The sequence below is a fragment of the Hylobates moloch genome, unplaced genomic scaffold (assembly GCF_009828535.3).
Source record: "Hylobates moloch isolate HMO894 unplaced genomic scaffold, HMol_V3 SCAFFOLD_6, whole genome shotgun sequence".
Lineage (NCBI taxonomy): Eukaryota > Metazoa > Chordata > Mammalia > Primates > Hylobatidae > Hylobates > Hylobates moloch.
In genome coordinates, this window is record NW_026652281.1 from 13,977,219 (window position 1) to 14,000,163 (window position 22,945).

The 22,945-nt window shown below is 37.1% G+C and overlaps 1 protein-coding gene across 2 annotated transcripts in view; it reads right to left on the minus strand.

Annotated features, from left to right (window-relative positions):
• The window catches only part of CNTNAP4 (contactin associated protein family member 4), a 297,138-nt gene extending 277,282 nt beyond the window's left edge, over window positions 1-19,856 (minus strand). The window contains exon 1 of one of the 2 annotated variants that reach the window (XM_032156379.2): window positions 19,426-19,856. In XM_032156379.2, coding sequence (XP_032012270.1) covers window positions 19,426-19,510 — 85 coding nt within the window. In that variant the 5' untranslated portion in view covers window positions 19,511-19,856. The remainder of the gene's footprint in view (window positions 1-19,425) is intronic. The other variant, XM_032156377.2, reaches the window with a different exon arrangement.
• Between the last annotated feature and the right edge of the window lie 3,089 nt (window positions 19,857-22,945).

A 22,945-nucleotide genomic window follows, 5' to 3' on the forward strand; every position in this document is an offset into this window, starting at 1 on the left:
GATGAAATCTAAATGCCCAAGAAGATTTAGCTAAACAGCGTCATCAATTAAAATAGCTTTCTAAAGACCGGTTGTTTGTTTTGTTGTACTTGCAATTCTGATGTCCAAAATGCTAAAACACTTTTTGAAAAAGAGATTTCCCTCTTATGTTTAAGTCTTTTGAGTTCACTTATAAATTACTAAAGGTTATTTCTTTACAACTTTGTTGAGTGAAAACCTTCTGGGTTTTTCTTCACGGCTGGATATGTCCAGGAGCGTATTTTAAAAATGTAACAGTTGCCAACGGAGAGCAACTGGAAGCCTCAAATATTTCCTGCCATGGATTTTTAAATCTCATAAGATTTAATGCTAAAGAACACACTGGAGAATTAAAGCTCTCTGGAGGGGCAATTATTTCAGCTCTTCTCAATGCTTGGGGTATCAAATATGGTCAATAATTCAATAGCATTCATCTTTGGCTGCTGAATCCTTAGATACAGCAAATAAAAAATGGATTCAAACTAATCTGCAATTTCCAAAAGTAGTACCATTTGTACCATCACGATTAGCTATAACGTTTCTCACTCTTTGCTCTCTCTCTCTCTCTCTGCCTCTTTCATCCATTTTGAAATCAGAATCTATATATCTTTATATGCCTGTTTTCTAGAACGTACTTCAATATGGCAGGCACTTGGTAAATGCTTAATTAAATTGAATATAACTTGAAGAACACATTATAAAATTTTAAACTTGCTTTTCCATTTTATCATTTTACCAAATTCTCTTTTTACACATCCAATGATAAATACATAAGCCCTAAATGTATCTTTCCCAATGCATTGAAATAGCTACAGGAATTCAGTCTTCTGTCATAAGGCAGCTGTATTTAATCTTTACTATTTAAGCCAAATGGATGGGGTGGAGGTAGGTATTTGAATGGAGGGCAGGAAAACATTACAATGCGCTGTGCTGCGGAAGAATCACCTATGAAACCTTCAATTCAGGATAAATTCTTATTCTTCCCAAAAGCAAAATATTTCATTAAAATGCAACAATCCATAATGTTAGAAAACATTCTGTATCAGCCTTATTTCAGAAAGATTTTACTCAATACATTACCATGGCATATGCCTCAAATATTGCATTGCAGAAATCACACAGTCTCAAAAAAGTTTTTAAATATGATCCTTTGTAGAGAAGTTTAGGAAAAGAGTTTCAAAAAATGAACACACTTAAAATTTCTTATTCAGTAGCTGGGCGTGGTGGCGCGTGTCTATAATCTCAGCTAGTCTACTTGGGAGGCTGAGGCAGGAGAATCGCTGGAACCCCGGAGGCAGAGGCTGCAGTGAGCTGAGATCGCACCACTGAACTCCAGCCTGGGTGACAGAGCAAGACTCTGTCTCAAAAAATAAATAAATAAATAAATAAATAAATAAATAAATAAATAAATAAATTCATTCTTTTTCAGAAGAAAAGCAGCTACATACAAAAACCATAGTATATCCTTTGGAAGATATAAGCACATTTATTATAATACAATAAAAAGCAAAAGCAACCTACTTGAATTGGCCACTCCTTGCTCTCACGTGTCGCTGCTTTCCGACAGCCATGACGTGCTGTCAGTCCTACACGCTCATGTGGAAAAAGTCTGTTGTTGCCTGTTCTTTATTAGCATTGTCACTGTCTCCGTTTTTTTGTAGCTCTTATTACTTTTTACAGGAGTTACTTCACCAGCTTAATATCTAGTCTCTATGCACTCAAGTTAGACTCCATTTCCTGTTTTTTATCATTCCCATCCTTCATCCTCCTGAGAGTTTTAAGTTTATAAAAAGCAAATCTAATAAGTGTCACACACATGTGCATGGATAACATTTATAGTAACAAAATGACCCCTCAAGATTCTGGATCAGATCCTTAGTCCTTAGCTTTATCTACAGGATTCCTCCCGACCTGGCCACTTCTGATCATTTTTGTCCTTCTGCACTACTGTGGTGCATTCAAAGGCTCCCTGCTTTTGTGGACCTCGCTATGATGGGCATGTGTTTCCGCCTTCTTTCCTCATCTGGCTGTCCTATTCATCCTTCAGTAAACACCTTTCACTGACTCCCACTGCTCACACCTGATGTTCTGCCTGTGACCACTCCAAATATTGTGTATGCCTCTCACTCATTGCACTTATCACACTGTGCTGTTTTTATACAGGACCAGGAAGTGGCAAAACTGATCTTTAAGCCAGGTTGAGCTGTAAGAGTACAGCCTCTGAGCACATTGCCCGTAATAACACCGGCCCCCCTTTAAGCACCATAAACAATACAATACACTTTGTTTTAAGGAAAAAGCAAAACCTTCAGCATAAAATGTGGTCACAAAAGCATTGTGTGTCTGAGAGTCAAAACTTCTGTTCTCAATTGCATGCAAGAATTTACTGATTCAGACCATAATAACATTTCAAGACAACTGATGCTGAAGACATGTGTAACGACAGGTGCCACACTGTGGAGGCTTACTAAATATTTGTTGAGTGAATAAATGAATGAAATGAGCAGAGTAAGGTGAAACCCCAAGAAGTCGCAGAAATTACTATGGTTCGGAACACTTTAATAAACTGAATGAACAAAAGCCTAACCCAGAGAAGAGTGAGTGTATGAAACCAAAACCATCCAGGGAATGTAAAAAATATTTTACTAAGAAATTTTTTAACATATTTAGTTCCTTTCTTTCTTAGACATAATTCACCGAATCATCATTGTCAACAGAAAAATAACCAGAGTCCCAAAGCGTGCTATTACAGAGTACATTTAGCATGAAACATATTCAGCCAGTGTAATTCTTGGGGATAAATTTTTAAACTATCACTTCATAGGTAGGTGAAAAATATAAAAACTTGTCTGATGTCAACTCTAGTGATATTACTGGTTATTTATTGATTTTTAAGAGAAATGAGAGGAAACACACAGGCTACCAAATAGGTCAGAATTGTATTAGATCAGGAATCCATATTGAAGTGTAGTATGGATCACAGTCTGCCTCTTATTAGAGTTATTTTTTATCTTCTCCATTTGCTTGTGGGTCCCTGAATAGCAGGGACGGTGACACATTTATCATCGTACCCACCACTCTGACTAGAAGAAGAAACTCACATGTAGCTGTTTCAGAAGTTGAATGAGTGGATGGTTTCTTACTCAGTCTCCAAAATCTCTGATAATTTACGTTCTGTATATCACACTGGGAGTCCACTTAGAAATAAGAAGTGCCCCTGAAATGGCAACTCGATAGACAGACAGGGACTTCATCTGTTTGCATCTCTTGCTCTGAGAAGAATGGATGGCTTGGGAAATGACTGTAGAACATAAAGAGAAAGGCTAAATACAATTCTCACTTCATACCACACTACTAAAAATGCTACATTCAGTCATGGGCATCAATTATATCCTTTATTTTTTTTTTTTAAAAAAAGAGTTTGTTCTTAGATGCAATGATTTGCAACTCTAAGATCAGCCATTTGCTTGTACTATTTCACCTGATATTTTGTCTACCATATGAAATGTGATTAAATTCTCTTATTTTCAACAATATCCAGTCAGTTCCAAGCAAAGAGCAATAAAACTATGAAGAGATGCTTTGTCAAGTGATCCCTTAACTGCAGTCACTCAAATCCACCTAAAAATTGATTATACAAATTAAGAAGAAATTCATTTCAGAACAAATTTATTAATTCCCTCTGAAATCACTTTCCCTTAATATTTTGTTACTTGTGTAAAACATACACAAGTAAAGAGACAGGTAGATAGGAAGAAAACTGGAAAACAGCTCATAAATATTGTTATATCAAAGAAAATATTATTAAAATTGCGATCACATTGCTTTGTTTGATAGAATAAATGCTTAAAGGTGCTTGTGAGTAGTGAAAAAGCAGATCATGAGGTCATCAAGACCATCCTGGCCAACATAGTGAAACCCCATCTCTATTAAACATACAAAAATTAGCTAGGCGTGGTGGCGCACGCCTGTAGTCCCAGCTACTCAGGAGGCTGAGGCAGGAGAATAGCTCGAACCCGAGAGGTGGAGGTTGCAGTTGGCCAAGATTGCACCACTGCACTCCAGCCTGGCAACAGAGTGAGGCTCCGTTAAAAAAAAAAAAAAAGAAATATTAAGAGCTTCAGGCATAAGTATAAAGAGAGCTGGGCTATACAGGTGTATAGGGGTTAACAATCTAAGAAATAGTGAGGTAAAACGTGGCCTGAAAGTCTCTGATATTTTTCTTTTTTGAAAGTGGCTGGAATTAATAAGTAGCACTGCTCAAAAGCATATTTGATACTATACAGAATCATATTCACTCTGCAGGAGACTGGCTTAAGTAGTATTGGTTCTGGTTTAGCAATGGAAACAGACCTCTCCTTCAAAATTCTAAATCTGAAGCGTTTTCTTTTTCGTTATAATGTTCATTAAATACAGGTTGCTGTCCCTGATAAGAAGAAAGTAGAAGTATTGAGAAACACTAGTCTGTTTTCTTAAGATGCCTTTTTTTCCTCAAAGAGACAGAAAAAAATATTTTTGATAAGGAAGAGAGAAAACTCTATGATGCCAGAAGGAAATCAAAATCAGTACCAAGAGAGGAATGATACAGCAGTTAGGAGGTCCTACCCGAAAATAGTAAATCATGCCTCTGGAGAAGACACTAGGCTGATGGTTACAACCGAAAACCTGCATTTGCAGCAGCCCATCAGAGGCCACAGGCACCGAGCTCCAGAGAGGAACACATGTAGGGAAGATTGGTAATGCCACTGAGGGCTGGAGAGACAGCTGTGCCTATAACTGACAAGACCAAATGATGAGTGAAGGGGTTTCCTGGAGGGTGACAGATGCACTTCTGAGATCCGTCATACGTGACAGTCTGTACCCACCACCGCAGGTTCATGTTTGAACAAATGATAGTGCTCGAAGAGACACTGAATTATCTTTAAGTGCCATAAATTCTTGAGCAGGAAGGGGAGGGGTGCAAGGAGACAGTGGTAACCTTAAATTTCTCCTTCCGAAAGAAATGTGGACTTTTGCGAGACAAAGTGGGATGACATTGAAGAGTTCATGACATTGACATTTGCAAATGGCTTAAGATACTGTTATATTAGAGAAATACAAGAATCTTCAGGGAGCCATATACTACTACAAGCAGATGCTGATACACTGAGAATTCAAAAAATAAGTCAGTGGACAACCAATGAGTTCAAAATAGAGGAATGTTTAAATAAAAGTATATCCACTTGATGGGCTACTATGAAACCTTTGAAAAGATAAATCCAAAGGCTACTTAGCCACAAGAGAAATGCACTGGAGAGGATGGGAAAACATGCGTATGAGAAAACACTGGGCATGAACAGATGCCGTGCTAAGATTGACTGAGATAATATATGGCAAGCATCTGTCCCAGCTCCCAATTCGTGGAGGGCATTCTACAAATTTAAAATTAGATGATAAATTTTAAGCTGACTTTTCAAAACTTACTAGAAAGATTATTGTTTGTTTGTTTTATTTATGTTTTATTTGTTTGTTTTTGACTAAGCATAGAATGTATCACAGGAAGAAGGAGGAGGAGCTGTGTGTGCTGAGATTTACTGATTAGGAAGTGGGAAAGTGTCAGATAAAACAAACTGCACAATCAACTTTTGAGGAGGGGATATGAGAAACACACAGAGCAAATCACAGCACAACTGGAGCTGGGTAACATACAGAAGAAAGTACTTTGGAAGGGGATAAAATAATACTTGTGATAACGGCTATGGAAATGTTGGGATATCAGAAACTCTTGGGTACTAGAGGCACCTAGAGAGCACGAGGTGCAGATAAAAGCAAAGAGAAAAAGAAGGGATAGGCAGTGGTACCCCTGTGGCCACCAGGCAGTGGTGGCTGATGGATGAGCATGACATGCCATTGATCTCAGCAATGCATTGACCAGGATTCAACTTCAGGATGACTCCACTCAGCTGTTAAGTTTTAATCTGTAAAAGCAATGTATCTACTGTTGAACTTTCAAAAATAGTTCCCCAATGCTGAAAAAAAGCATGTAATTTAGACAGTTGCAACAGTGAGACCACCTGTTATGGACTGAATTATGTCCCCCCCTCCACAATTAATATGTCAAAGCCCTAATCCCCAGTGTGACTTTATTTAGAGAGAGGGCCATAACTGGAGGCAATTATGTTTAAATGAGGGGTAAGGGTGAGGCCTTAATCCAATAAGATTGGCCTCCTTATAAGAAGAGGAAGAGACACCAGATATATATATATATATCTCCTATGTGCACAAAGGAAAGGCCACATAAGACACAGCAAGAAGGTGGTCATCTGCAAGTCAGGAGGAGAGGCCACACCAAAAACCAACCTAGATGGCACTTTGATGGACTTTTGGCCTCCAGAACTGTGACAAAATTAATATACATTGTTTAAGCCACTCATTCTGTGGTATTTGGTTATGGCAGCCATAGAAGACTAATATGGCACCAAAGGGAATATGTCTCTGAACATGGGGAAGGAGTGAGGCTTTTATGGAGGAAAGGAACAAAACTGGTAGAATGCCTTGGTCAGGCAGTGCTGCAATCTTGCAGAAAGGAGTTGGATTTTCTTTGTGATTTAGGCTGTTTCAACCACTTACCCTGTTCTTGAAATTGTTGACTCAAAGAAGGAATTTAGAGGAAGTGAATAGGTCTTTGGGTACCAAGAAGCAAGCAGGACAGTGTAAACTCAGAAAAGAAAATGTTAGTTATCTACATGAGCGAGTGCCTGCCACTTCACTCTGACTAATCAAAAGGGGCTTGTTGTTAAGATGAAAGTGACAGATCCTTGGAAAAAAGAGGAAGGAACGAGCATATGTGGGTTCTTAGAATTTACAATCATGCCAGAGCGAGAACCTTGAGAATGAGCATGTGTGGTTTTGATACTCAGGGGAGGAGATTTCACAGATGCAGGGACAAGATGGGCACATTCCTTTTCAAAGGACAATGGATTTTGGAGTCATTGGGTCTAAGGCTCAGCTTTATTCTTCCTTACTCAGTAGCTTTGGAAGCACCTTCTAAATTTGTATCCTAGTTTGTAAAATAATCATAGTAACACTTGTCTCACAGGCCTGTGTGAGAATAAAATAAGAAAGGGCACACTTCACCACCTTGGAGTCCACAGAGCCCACTGCAAAAGGAATATTTGTCATTATTAATGATAACATATGTCAACATGCATGAAAAGTTATGAACTATAAACTTCTGGCAATAAAAATCACAAATGTGTACCATGAGGAGGATGAAACGTGAGCGGAATCTAAAAACAAGTGATGGGTTTTACAGAAAATGATAAAAGGAACATATGTGCAATTAAGAGAGGAAAATAAGGACTGGCACGGTGATTCATGCCTGTAATCCCAGCACTTTAGAAGGGCGAGGCGGTGGATCACTTGAGTCCAGGAGTTCAAGACCAGCCTGGCCAGCATGGCGAAACCCCGTCTCTACTAAATGTATAAAAATTAGCCAGGCATGGTGGCAGGTGCCTGTAGTCGCTACATGTGAGACTAAGGCAAGGAGAACTGCTTGAACCCGGGAAGCAGAGGTTGCAGTTTGAGCCGAGATTGTGCCACTGCACTCCAGCCTGGGAGACAGAGCAAGACTCTGTCTCAAAAAAAAAAAAAAAAAGGCGGAAAATAAAAGTTTGGAACTCATTAATGCTGGCAAAAAAAAAAAAAAATGCTAAAGGCAATGAAAAGAAACATCTTGCATATGTTTGTAGGCAAAAGAAGGGCAAGGAGGCTGTGGTCACACTCCTTTGTAAAAGTTAATAATGAAAAGAAAAAATAGAGAATGAGTGTTATTTTTCTTCTACCCTATGTGAATGATAAAAATCTTTAAAGAGAAAATGGGAAATAAAAACCAGTACAAAAGACTTGAAGTCCAAACTTGACGGAGTTGAAAATTTCTTCCCATAATGTGGAGAGTAATTTTCACTACTACCTTCAAATGGCTAGAGATGATCAGGCACGTGCTACAGGCATAGGCAGACATGAGGATGGACTGGAAGTAGCTGATGCTGTTCCAATTTTATTTTATACTCATGATGTATTTTTTGTTTGCCTGTCTATTGAGAGTCCTCAATCCAAAATAATTTGATGTAGTGCCCTATCAAATTACATTTGCTATAAATTTTTTTAAAAAAAGGTGAGAGGGAAAGGAAAAGAGAGATAGTGAGAAATAATAAGAATAGGTTGACCAGGAGAATATGCACCATAATAGATTATGACAGACTAGAATAAGTACGCAACCTAATGAAATGAAATGGAATAGAGTTAAATAAAAAGTCAAAGTTTTAAAATGATAGCAAAAATGAATGGGATCCTAAATAAAAAGGACTTTTTAAATCACCAAAATAACACAATTTTCCAATTTGTGTAGCCTGATTCTGTTCATCTTCTCTGTTTTTGGTGTTTCAACTGAAAAAAAATACAAAGTATCATCCATCAACGTAGTTTTCCCATTTACTGAATATGCTCTTTATTCCAGGCACTGTGCTAGATGTTGCAGATACTGAAGTCATTAACATAATACTTCAATCTTTCGAAAATTTCAGTTTTGCAAAGGAAGCTTTTAAAAAATCCATTTTGATAGTCTATGATCAGGGCAGGAATAAGCGAACATTCGAAGTGCTATGGAATTTCTGCTAGAGAATGATTAAAGTTGAGGTGGTGAGACTCCATAGACAAAGGAGATGAGGCTTGTTTTGGGTAGGCATTTTCCAAGAGGCTTTACAGTGAAGTATTTGAGGGTAATTTACACGAAGGGAACAACAGATGCAAAGGCCAAGAAATGAAGAGCAGAGGACACTGGGGACACCAGGATTGAACATGAAAAAGCAGTGTATTAGCTTGCTCTCACGCTGCTATGAAGACATACCTGAGACTGAGTAATTTACAAAGAAAAGAGGTTTAATTGACTCACTGTTCTGCATGGCTAGAGAGGCCTCAGGAAACTTACAATCACGGCAGAAGGCAAAACAGGCACGTCTTACATGGCGGCAGGCAAGAGAAGAATGAGAGCCAAGTGAAGGGGAAAGCCTCTTATAAAACCACCATATCTCAGGAGAACTCATTCACTACAACAAGAACAGTATGGGGGCAACCACCCCCATGGTTCAATTATCTCCACCTGGTCCTGTCCTTGAAACGTGGGAGTTATTACAATTCAAGATGAGATTTGGGTGGGGGACACAGAACCAAACCATATCAAGCAGTAAAGACAGACAAAAGTGGAAAGATCAGCAAATACCAAGTAGGAAGACATTTGTTTGCCATGTTCATAAGCCTCAACTTAATGTTGGATGTGCCTAACAATGAAATATAGCTGCAAGGCAAAATTTGCTTTTTCTTAAACTCTGTACCTTTGGTGAAATATAACAGTACATTATGTCAAGCTTACCTAAAACTATAATAATATGTGTAGTAGGTAAAATATTGTATTATATGAAATGGAGGGAATCAGGGTCACAGGGAGCAGTGAAGAAGGAAGAGGGAACAGCTGCCTCACTAGCCGTCTCAGCCAAATCAACCCTGGCCATCGCTAACGTGACAGATGTCACAGCCAGATCATCCTCATATCCAGGAAAATGAAAGAGGAAAATGATCACAGGAGGCTCGATTTTGCTAACTCAGAAAAACAGAGAACTTCCTGGCATCTTCTCCAGAGAATGTTTCAGTGATTAATGGTACTAGCTACATACTTTCATGCTAATCTTGTTCATGTTGCAATTATACATAAATATAAAGAAACTATTCCATAGGCAAGCACATAGCAAGGCTTCCAAGAAACCAATGTGGTCATTTACAAAGAGAACAGGTTAAAAAAATGAATCAGGCTGTTTTGAGTGTTAAGCACAGCAAATTATGGTGATCACAATTTTATTTTTAGTAGCTAAAATTCTACATTAGCCTTCTTTTTCCATTCCTCTAGTATGTATTTGACCATGAAATGTTCTGTTTTATCATGTTTCATTTTGTGACAAAGGCTGCTAGGAGTTTGAGAAACTAAATGTTATCTACAGTGTTTGCTCTTTGCTTTCTTAAGTGTACTCTAGTTCTTTCCCCAAATTATTTCTATTTTTTGTATATTTGTTTTAGAAAAGGTTACATCTTTTGATACTTAAGAGGTAGTGTTATGAAGCTGTGTGTGAGCATGAAGTTTTCTTAACAGGATTGTGACACAGTTGTCATGCTAAAGTACAACAGTTCAAATAAGCACAAAAATCATACACACTATGAAACAAAAGAGCCTAATTGAGCAGCTTTATAACCTTGCATAGAATTCCCTCACCACCAATTTAGATAGAATTGCTTTTATTTTAGCAATGTTCTTTTAATTAAGTCCTAAACATCTAAAACATGGCAAATGTAAATACATATTATAAATCCTTAATTATGAGGATCACTAAGCATTCTTGCAGCTTTCTGCCTTGGACATAAATTCTTTTTGTTTAAAATCAGCCAAAATTGAGAGATAAAAGTGAATGATGTGAAAAAATGTTCAACTTTGATTATCATGCCCTTCTCTTGCCACCCATATCACTTTACTGTATTGTCTTTGGGAGTTAAATTGTGCTTCAATTTATCTAGTGGTTTTTAAGCCCAAATCTCTCCCAATATATTCTGCTTCATTGCTAGGTTCAGAAAGACTAGCACCCAGGGTGGGAGGAGAAGTTGAGTTAACTACTGGGGATCCTGGGGTCTTTACACCATGTCCTAGAAAATAAAGATCTTTGAGATCACAAAAGGGTAATATCACTTCTCTGTTTGGGTGAATGTAAACTAGAGCCAAGAAGAACTCTTGCTAATTTTTAATCCCACATACTGGTTTAAAATCATACTGGAGACTACTCTGGTATGGATAGCAGACAAGAAACAATCTTATTCTATATCCCATCATTATTTAATTCAAAATATGCCACCTAGGGGCAATGCTTTCTATTTCCCCTACCAAAATGGTCTGTCTTCCAATTCCCACCCACAGTTATCTTCACACACACAAACACACACACACACACACACACACACACAGATAATTCTATCTCAGCAACTCATTTCCCTTAAAGACCACTTTCAATCTAATTCCTTTTTTGTGCTTGGTCAGTCATCTGCTGACCAGCAGATTTTAAAATATGAATACACAGTATCTTTGAAAACTGAAGACAATTTTTAAAGATATAAATATACATGCACTCTTTTAGAGCAAAGCTATTAGCCTAGAAATTTGACTTTCTCACATTTTCCAAGAAATCCCTCTATTGAGCCTGGTATAGCACAGGCAATTGCTTTATACTGATGGGAAAATGTGGGGATCTCTGTGGTGCGCCAAGGGAATCAATTGTCTGTTCAAGGTCATCCAAGCAACTATCAACCCTAAGGCTTACAACCAATTGCTAGGAGAGTTTATCTGTGTCCTTATTCAAAGGACATTGAAAAAAATACTTCCATAAGTCATAATTGCAAAGTAAGTCCATTAATGAAATTACAGGTTATAATTTTTCTGAAAAATATACAATAAACGTAATTTAGGAAGGCAGGTGAATTTATATATTTACATGGTGCTTTTAAAGTAATATCAACCTATGGCCCCATTAATAAGTATCATAATTGCCAGTGGGAACAAAATGGTTACAGAAACAAATATGTCTTTTAGGATTTAGAAGCCCATAATATCTTACTCTAGAGCACTGCCAAGTAATGAGAGGTACTTAATAAAAAAAGTAATTAGAGCTATAGGCCAACTGATAATATCACACCATTTTTTTTCCTTTGTGATTTAAAAACCTTAGAGATAAATTTCATCATTGCTCTATTAAATACTTATGACATTAAAAAATTTTATAGTTACTAATTTTGAACTACTTAAAATGTCAAATGTTTTCAGGCTTCACTCACTTTTCCAATTATTACATTGGAATGACTCATTAACTGTAACATAAACAGGCTCATTTTTACCTCCTGTTATGCTATTTTCCCAATTTTATTACTAGAGTACCACTTTTCCATGAACCATAATGAAAATTCATTGGAAGGAGGGGAAAAAAAAATCCAAGCATATCCACTTCCTCTTCCAAATACCAATGTTCCATGGGCAAACTGAAGCAATAATGATAACTTGTAATGCGTTTGGCATGTACATTCTTTATCATTACACAGTTCTGTAGTTTTTCACTAACTACAGAACTATGTAACTATAGTTAGTAACTATGAACTAACTATGAAGACCCTAACAAAAGACATTTTGGAAAAAAACTTTGTCCTCCAAAAGTCAATTAAGAAACAAAAGTATCTTTGTTTGTGCAATTATATATCAGATTGGTCTTTGCCAACACAGAGCCATCAGCCCCCTGAACTAATCAGCACTTTGGAGAGCCTAAAAATCATAGATTAAAAACAAGGAAAGCCAGTTTCAAAAGTCAAATAAATGCATACATACACATACAGGCATGCATATCTAATTGAAACACACAGACCAACACAGCTTAAGAGCTCATGGAAGAAACTTAAATGTTAAACTCTTAGACATCAAAATTTTCCCCAAAAATATCAGAAGACAATTGAACAGTCAACGACATTTTTGTTACTCAGAGATACAATTTGTTGTAACTTAAAATTATGGGTAAACTATTATTTCTTAAGATTTTAAACTCTGTTTTTAAAACCCTGACTCCTTCCAATTCCAATGTTAATCTTCTGGGGAAATTACTTCATTTCAGTGTTTTCAGTTAATCGCAGGGTCTCCAAAACTCTATAATTTTTGTCTGCATGAGGTTTGGGGCATTTCTTTCACTTTCTGAGATTTTTCTTTTTAAAGTGATCAAAATCAAACTGATATTAGCATTTGATGCTACAACTCATTCCTAAATATTCCTAACTGAAATACCCGTGAAAACAATCATCCATACATTTGATAAGAGTTTGCATGTCATCACCACCCGCAACATAGGAACATCATGCAACAATATAGAAAACATCTTCTATTTAAGCACATTCACTGTGATGGGTCAACCCTTCCCTATCATACTAGTTAATCTGAAAAATATAATTTCAATGATTATAGATAAATACTAAAGTTGACGTCAAAATTATTGAATCAATAAAAATGAAAAATAAGCTATAAAAAATAATTGAAACACTAGAGCGTGGAAGACTATCAGGTCAAAATCTGCATGATTTAATATTTCATCAGAAATATTCAACTAACAATCTGAACATGCACAGAACAATGTTGGATACATTTTTCTTACTCTTCCTACTGTTTTCAGGAGTTAGATCATTCTGTAAACTTTCAGTCGGTGAAAACAGAATGAAAATATTTTTAAAAGGATAGTGAAGGACTTCTTTTGTTTGTTTAACTTTTATTTTTTAAGTTCAGGGGTACAAGTGCAGGTTTGTTACATAAGTAAACTTGTGTCATGGGAGTTTGTTGTACAGATTATTTCAACACTCAGGTATGAAGCCTAGTACCCATTAGTTATTGTTCCTGATTCTCTCTCTCCTCCCACTCTCCATCCTCCAAAAGGCCCCAGTGTGTGTTGCTTCCCTCTATGTGTCCATGTGTCTCATCATTTAGCTCCCACTGGTAGTGAGAACATGCAGTATTTGGTTTTCTGTTCCCTTGTTAGTTTGCTGAGAATAGTGGTCTCCAGCACCATCCATGGCACTACAAAGGATGTGATCTCATTCTATTTTATGACTACATAGTATTCCATGGTGTATATGTACTAATTTTCTTTATCCAGTCTATCACTAATGGGCATTTAGGTTGATTCCATGTCTTTGTTATTGTAAAGAGTGCTGCATTGAACATACATGTGCATGTGTCTTTATAACAGAATGATTTCTTAAACAACCTAAGACTAATTGGCAACCTAAAGGTCATATGATTCATTAGTGAACAATATTAAGGACTCAATATTGATTAATCTGAAGTAGAAGAGATTTAAATTTTAAACATAGTATTTAATCAAGAAAAATGGGTATTTGTAGAGCAGAGGTGATATTCTATTTTTAAAAACTCAAAGCCATGTAATGCCAATGTCACTATCCCTGATCGTTGTCTACTTACAGTATATGATCACGAATCTCATCACAACTCCTTTGACACTCAGAGAAAGTCATATTTCAGTTAAGGTCTTTGAGACTATCCTAGTTTTTTTTTTGGGGGGGGGAATTTATTTTCTTTTTGGGAATTGGCCTTTTGATGAAACTTAGAAATCTTCATTTAAAGCTGAACCACTAAAAACAATACAATGGAAAAATAAACTATTTTAACAAGTGACCATTTGTTTTGAAAAACAACTGCTACATAGAAATAGGAATGTCAATGAAAATGGGTTTTTAAATGATATTACATCATATTTTTAACTTAATTTTTCAAAAAACTGTAGGAAAAAGGATAGTCTAAATAAAATGGGGCCAAAGATCAGTTCCATCAGTTCCTGGATTTCTAAAGTAAATACAATTTCAAATACACAAGTCATTTACACAGAAATTATTATTGACACGGGTAAGTGAAAATCACTTGCTTAAATATAATGAGCTCTTAGTGGGCAGTGCTTAAATGAAAATCTACTTTTCAGTTTATTCTAGAAAGTTGGCCAATTTCAAAATTTTTAGAAAGCTACTGCTTTAAAAGTCACAGGAGCAAAAATACTCTTCTATCAAAAACATTTTCCTCATATGATCTTTGATTCCAAATGTAAGTTTCTGATTAAGATAGAGTGGAATATTTCATACTCATGAAAATGTAAAATAACAGCAGAATTTTTGTTCAAAATATCTAAGTTGCAATTACTTGTACAGTTTATTGAACTTACACTACTTATATAGTTCATTGAACTTATATTACTTATATATTTCATCGAATATCTTATCCTAACAAGATTACTTGAGATTAAAACTGTGGGAATTTTACAAATAATTTATACCCATGGAAATATCAAGATTTTTGAACAATAAAGGCTTTAAGAAAAAACATATAAGGAAGACATTAACTTGAAGATATCTTCTGTTATAGTTCCTGGCAATAATAGCATTGCATTCAGTACCACAAGTCTACAAGTATATATTTGCGTGCTAAATAATTAAGACTAAATTTTATCATAGAAGTATAATTTATACACTTTTCATGTCTTATCATTTTATTGTATATTATTTAAATCAGGGTCAATTAACTTTTTATATAAAATGCCAGAGAGTAAAGAATCTTATGTAAGTAGTTACATAGTAAGAGGGTAAACAATCTTAATAAAATTTAATTGATAAAATTCAAAATATAATACTAATATTTGAGTAGAAGTTTTTGCCATGCAGGTTTACTAATAAGTGGAAGAATAAAATTTGAATTTCACATAATTATTTTTTACCATGAAGAATTCTTCTTTTAATTTTTTTCAGCTAAAAATGGAAGAACCATTCTTAGCCCATGGATCATACAAAAACAGTCACTAGCAGGTCAGATTCAGCCCATGGGCCATAGTTTACCAACTTGAGTTAAGTATTTTATTATCTTACAATAGATGTTATACAATTCTATTAATCTATTTTCTTTAACAAGTCAATTTAATCTTGATAGACTCATTAGCTCCAATACAGAAATTGCTTACATATGACATAAATTCCAAAATTAATTTAGGAAGACAATATTATCTTCACTGCCTAGAGTAACCACCAGGTATTATGTGAAAGTTATGTTTGATCCCCATGTTGGCCCATGAGTCATGTTATCTCCAGAGCTAGAGTCTGCCTTTATCAGAGATTATTGAGATGCATGTAATAAGAAGTGGAGAAAATGGACTGAACAGATGAAAATAAATCACATTGCAATTAGAAAAGTGAGTCAAAGTACGTGCTGATCTTTATAGGGGCTAGCCATTTATGCATTGCCTCATAAAATTATATTTTACCAGTACTTTACTATTGCATTCTAGTTATTTTCTGCTATAGGAATAAATATGGCAGGGGGAAGAAAAGAAAGTAGCTTCTAGAAAGAATGACAAGGTTGAGTTTTAACAATGTGAGAATCTATCCAGCTGTCTCCCAGGGCCCACAAGAGTGATCATCTACACAGGCAATTTGCCTTCATCTATCCTTCAGTCCTTCTTTTAGGGTGGGTATCAGATACGGCTTTTATTTCCATCAGAGAAAATAAAGAACACAGTGAGATGTTAACTTCTAATTAAGTCATTGGTGAGCATTAATTATTCTCAAGAGTAGGGCTCAGTATACCAGTGACTAGAGGGCCTCCCTCACATGATCTGCGAGAGTAAAAACAAAAGCAAACTCTTATCAGCCTTAATACTGCACCCATTCCTTCTTTTGGGGTAAGTTGACCCCATCTTCAACCACGTCTTAATGTTCAAAAACTGGATTTATAAGAGCAATTAAAAAATAGAGAAATGTCTCTGTTCTTAATGCATGTCTCTTAGTAGCAAGCAAAGAAACCAAGAACGGCCAGTGCAGCTTCTCAAAGAGCACGCCCTTCTACAAGGATCCGTCTCTAAACTTTGATGAAAGGAACCCTTCAATATAATTGTAAAAACTCATCTTGATGAGAACAAAGAGAAAAAAATTATGTTTAGTCCACTGCTTTTGAAATGTCAGACAGGATACTAGCAGGCAGAGAATGTGGTTCATTCAACATATTTCATCTTTAGACAGATAAGTACTTAACAGGGCCACCGAAAATATACAAGCACATGAGTCTAGTAGTTTACAGATATTTACGTACACATATACCTATATACAAATGAGCACATATACATATTTGTGAACATATATGTTTGTCTTTGAACAGAATCCTTCTAATGTAAAGTTTCCGTGTTGTTTAATTGGATCAATTAACATTCAAATTAAAGTGCACCTAATCCCTGAGCTGTACTGGTTTTGCAGAGTTCTGTCCCATGAAAGCTTTCAAACTGGCAACCTTGGGCTGACTCTGTAGATGACAGATTTGCTCCTGGCTCATCAGCTGTAAATAAAGGGGAAAAGTCTTTCTAGTCCCTTAATTTTATTTATTTATATTCAGTTATTTCTGATATTACCATTGGTAGGCAAGACTGACTCACTTTTTCTTAATATAAAGTCTTGTCCAGAAGAATTATTGGGGTCATTATGACACTTTAGAAATGCATATGCTGGGTGATAGTTGCTTGTCCTTACACTAAATTCCAATGTTGCTGAGAAACATATATATACTTGTTCATCCAAAAAGGATGAAACATATGAAGTACTTTCCACCATGGCTTGGTACAAGTAGACCTTACTTCTTCCAAAAAGAAAATACTTCTTAAGTATTGAAAAATGAAATAGAAATTGAGAAATGAAATATTTTCTTTTACACATACTGCTGCAAATCATATTGTCAAAATATTCAAAATAAATTACTAAGTGCAACTTTAATTATATAAGGTCATTTCATTTTATTTTTGACACTTGAAGAACAGTCAACTCCACATGTATGGTAAGCAAGAATTCCAACTTTAAATGTTTTTTTTATAATGAAAAATCCTATAGGTTTTACAAGTTCATCAGACGTTTAAAAGAGCATTAGATTACTTCCTTAACAAACCAAGGCTGAACGAATATAGAACCAGCACTGAAATTTTAAGAATCAGTGAGGGATCAAACCAGAGGCAAGCACACATAAATACTACAGTCTCCTCAGATCTTTTTCAGCACCTTTTCTTTTCTAAGAAGATATATTGCAAAAGAAAGCTATTTAATGTTGATGTACACCCTACACTTTTTATTGAGCTTCAAGAAAACAAACAAACATAAACAACTAGCAGCCCGATTAATTAGATTAATGTATTTTAAACCCAACTACAGGCAGTCTAGTGGAAAGACTGAACTGAGTACAGGCCAGATTTAAGCTCTGCTTTTCTTGAGGGAAGGATGCTTGGGGTGATGTGCTTTACATTGTAAGAGTGACCTCTAGTGCTTTTCTTTTTGGTTGAACTTTAGTGGTTGGCAGATGAATTACTTTTGCCTTTCCTACAGAACTTCCATTTGTGTGTGGGTGTTGTTGTTATTGTTTGCTTGTATGATGCAATGTTTGTCAAATGCTACCATTATAAGATTCCAAGGTTTTGACTAGGTGAAATTATACATTTTATTGACTTATGAGATTATCACAACAGTCAAACTAAAGTTGAATCTGATGTGCAGCACCAGGAGTGAGGTTCCTTCTTTCAGAGTGATGGATACCCTGTGACATTAAATGAGCCCATTCTGAACTGAAACACGAAATCACGGGAGCCAGGCACTGTCAATGGATATTTGACTTGTGCCCATGAGTTTGTCATGTTTTTCCCACATCAGAGCTCTTTAGGATAGTCAAGTGATATACCATAGCAAATGCCTGATTACTGCTTCTGTTCCCCAAATCTAAGCCTGATGATACAGCAGCAACATAAATTCCTGGACAGGCCTCATAGCCATTTCTTGAAAAGCAAATGAGCTTTTCCTTTAAAATCCAAGAAAAAATAAGAAGTTGTATCTGCCAAGCTTCTTTGTCATTAATCAGGAGGGGAAAATTCTCCCATTTAGAGAATTTAAGCCAAAGATAACTTTTAAAACTTTTTCTATCTCTAACAAAGAGTGGATGAAGGGAGTCTGCCAAATTATCATGGATGATATCTAAATTATAAATAAGATTTCAATCTTCCCTAAACAGGTTCTAGTTCATCAGAACATTCAATTACAAATTTATGCAGTTAAGCATTCAACCACAAAGGAATCCTACTTCTGAAAGATCACCTGACTGGTTTTCCTTTAAGCAAAATGTAGGAAGAGGCTCCTCTTTTGGGAGAGCGCTAAGTCTCATTCTCTTAGCAGCGAGGGCACAGCTCTTAGTACTGAGACTCGCCTCAGCCAGTGCTGGTGCTCCTGAAGTCTGCAGTACATTTCAGTTATTAGCCTGCATCATTTTAAAATGCAGGCAGCTACTGGTCTGCCCAATTGCAAACTTCAGAAATCTAAGCCAATGCAGCATAATGTAAAGTCTGCCAGTTGTTTTCCTCTTAGACATAATTCCAGTAAAATTCAGTAGTTCTTTAAAAAAGAAGAAATGAAGATATTCACAGGCTATTCCCCAGATAAGATGCTAATTTCATGTTTTACTAGAACTTGGGCATTCTCAATGAATATTCAAAGACCAGAGGGTAAGATTCTGCGAGTAGACAAAAAGAGAAATGACACTTTGCCTATTTTGACCAGACCAAGAGGAGAGACAAGTGTTAACCGGTCACATTGGCAAGATTTTTAAGTGGTGCTTCGTTTACAGCAATACGCTTTGCAGCAATCCCAGCTGCAAATAATCATCATCAAAACAACAGAATGAAAGTTTTGCAGAGAGCCCCCCAGCAAGTTTTAAATCATTTGCTGTATACTTACAGGAATTCCCAGCTTCGACTCTGTTCCAATTTTGAGTAGATAACAGAAACAGCGTCTTGAGGACAGCTCCCGTGACAGATCCCATGTTCACATGTATTGGGATCCCCCAAAAGATCTTGAGAGGCTCTCGGAGCGCTCCAGTCCTGTTCTCAGTAGCTCTGCCAGCTCTGTCTGGGTGTTCGGCCCCTCTAGGTCTCTGTCTCTCCCCCTCTCTTCCTCCTCACCTCCCTCCGTCTTTTCTCCTTCCCTCCTCCCTCTCTCTCTCCCCGTCTCTCTCTCTCTCTTTTCTCTCTCTCTCTCACACACACCGCCCTGACTTCTCACTGAAAAGCACTCAGCATCTTTCCTAACAAGCATCCACACCGCTGAGGCCACGCCCACTCCTCGCAGCAGCGGTCCCACAAATTGGCAGCAGCATCCTTCCTTCCAAACACACAACAGCGCTCGGAGCTCCGCTGCACCCAAAGGCGCGGCCTCCCGTTCGTGGGCCTCCTTAGGGTTCCCTCCCTTCTCCTCTATTTTCCAATAATCCTTAACCCTTTTCTCCCAGCTGGAGGTGTGGGTGGGGGAAGGGACAAGGCGGTGGAGCCTTCTGATTTTCTGAAGGTCTTGCATCTGGCAGAGCCAGAAAACACACTAAGCCGTTCCTGGTTATCCGGGAGTGCATCCAGGGAAAATTGCATTATGTTTCAAAACAAAAGCATAAAATAAGACAGAAATAACTAAGCAGCATTGGGAAATTGTAGCTAAAACCGTCCTCAGGGAAAACACTTGCTGTTGTTTTTCTCTGTTTCTATAAAACTGTAGTCTTCAGCGAGGGTGCCAGGATTTTATTATGGAAATTCCCCACACGGGAACAGACATTCCTGCTTAGCAGATATTTAAAATCATCTGGTAGTAGTCTGCCAGAAATTAACATTTCTTATTTTAATGCTTCAGGTGTACAAATCCACAAATGAAATGCTTTGGCTAGATTTATTTTGATGAATGCATCATGCTGTGAATATGCAGTACCATTCTATAATCAAAAATTTTAATAACATTTCCAAAAAGGCCCAAAGTAGGAAATGAGGGAATACTGAAGAAAGGGACCTCCACCACCACCACATACACACACGCATACACATTCACACCAACACTGAACAATGTGATGATGTAATTCAAGTGACTTAAAGGAGAGAGGAGATCAATGATTAAAGAAAAATTACTCTTTGAATGGCTGGTCCATGGATACAACTATTTCTTGAATGGAATTTTAAAATGTCTAAATAATGGAGTTACTATTACATAACAAGAAGCATGTCACATGGTTCATAGCAGATAAATAATCTATTTAAAATAAATGTCAAGATGTTTTACTGATAATGTGCTAGATTTTTTAGAAATGGAAATTCTGGGGTTCTCAAGTGCCTCTTGGTAATCACAAATTGGAAGAAACATAAGCCTTTAACACCACTTTCTTATGGAATAATGAAAGAGTGGGTTTGTCAAAGATCAGATAGGTTTGTCAAAGAGTGGGAAAATGACAGAAATACCCGTAAGAACTAAACATACTTGTTTAGCTCACGCCTGCAAACAAAGCAGAATGGATCTTTTTTCTTTTCCTGTTTTACAAGAGAAAACAAGAACAGGGAATTTAAATGATTCGAAGAGGTCATAGAGTTAGTAATAAATGCTGAGGACCGGACTTGGCTTTTCTGACTCCAGTTTCACTGCTCTCACCCTAGGACTTATTGCCCCAAATCAGAGTATACCTCCTTCCTGACCCTTGTCAGTGGCAGCAAAAACCTTAGGCCCTAGGAAAACACAGCAAATACTTTGGGAGGCCAAGGTGGGTGAATCACTTGAGGTCAGGACTTCGAGACCAGCCTGCCCAACATGGTGAGATCCCATCTCTACTAAAAATAAAAAAATTAGCAGGGTGTGGTCGCAGGCACCTGTAATCCCAACTACTTGGGAGGCTGAGGCAGGAATTCGCTTGAACCCGGGAGGCAGAGTTTGCAGTGAACCAAGATTACACCACTGCACTCCAGCCTGGGCAACAGGGTGAGACTCTGTCTCAAAAAAAAAAAAGAATAAATACAATAAAATAAAGGTCATGGGTTGAGTGTTTATTCTGTGTTCCTAGACTTGCATTCCTGATTTTATTTTTTCAATCATATGCTAAGTAAAACCAAATATAAATTGACAGTTTATGTTAACTAATTATTGAAGGGGATTAAATTTTATTGAACACATACTATATGCCATTTGTTATCTAATTGAATAATTATATCAGTCCTTTGAAGAAAATATCATTATGTCTGTGGGACAGTTGTGAGCTCTCCAGAAGAAAAAAGTTGCCTCGTTGTTAAAATATTGTATTTAATTGCTCTTATAAAACAAATTAGAGAATGCGTCTTAAATGGATAAGTACACATAGCAAAAATGAAAAATAAACATCTTATAAAAATAATAACTTCTTTGGGACAACGTATAAATTATTACAGTGACCAATACTGGCGGATTTTTCCATATCAATGGGCTACAGTAATAGAAGGAATTGGGGGCTGGCCCTCAATAGAAGACCTGAGCATTTCAAGTCACTGCAAAACCTGTCTCTGCCTGATGGCTGCAGAGGGGTAGAGAGTCGCATAGACAAATGAAACAGTGAGTACTTGAGATATGGTAAACAGAGAGGCCTCAGCCGGGCGCGGTGGTTCACGCCTATTATCCCAGCACTTTCAGAGGCCAAAGCGGGCAGATCATGACGTCATGACACCGAGACCACCCTGGCTAACACGATGAAACCCTGTCTCTGCTAAAAATACAAAAAATTAACTGGGCATGGCGGCAGGCGCCTGTAGTCAGTCCCAGCTACTCGGGAGGCTGAGGCAGGAGAATGGCATGAACCCAGGAGGCGGAGCTTGCAATGAGCTGAGATCATGCCACTGCACTCCAGCCTGGGCGACAGAGCGAGACTCCATCTCAAAAAAAAAAAAAAAAAAAAGAAAAAAAGAAAAAAACCAGAGCAGCCTCGATACAAATTCAGCTTCCACTGTTGTTTTGATTAAATGGCTCAATGAAGCTGACCTTTGGTTTACTTATTTTATAACCAAATAGGAGAATCATAACCAAAGAGTTCTTGTGATATAACGTATGACAACTATTGAATGCCGTGTGCTTAGTGGGCCCTCACTTACTTCCCAGCTTTAGATCTCTGCATTAAAACTGTACAGAGAATTGGTCTAAGCAGGCAATGTCAGAGCTTCGCCGCCCAGGTTCAGTGTCTGTACAGTTTCCACCACCCACCAGCTGCATGGCCTTGGGCAAGCTGCATCAGGATAATAATCCTTGATCCTTAATTTCCTCATCTGTGCACCAACGATGAGTACAGTATCAACCTCGTGGTTAAGACAATGTCCTGTAAAATGAGCATGCCTAGAAGGCACATGATCAATGCTCCTTTTGTAATTATTATATTAGTACAACTCACACGGCACAGATAAGAAATCTGATGAGCAGAGGGATTACAGCTTGT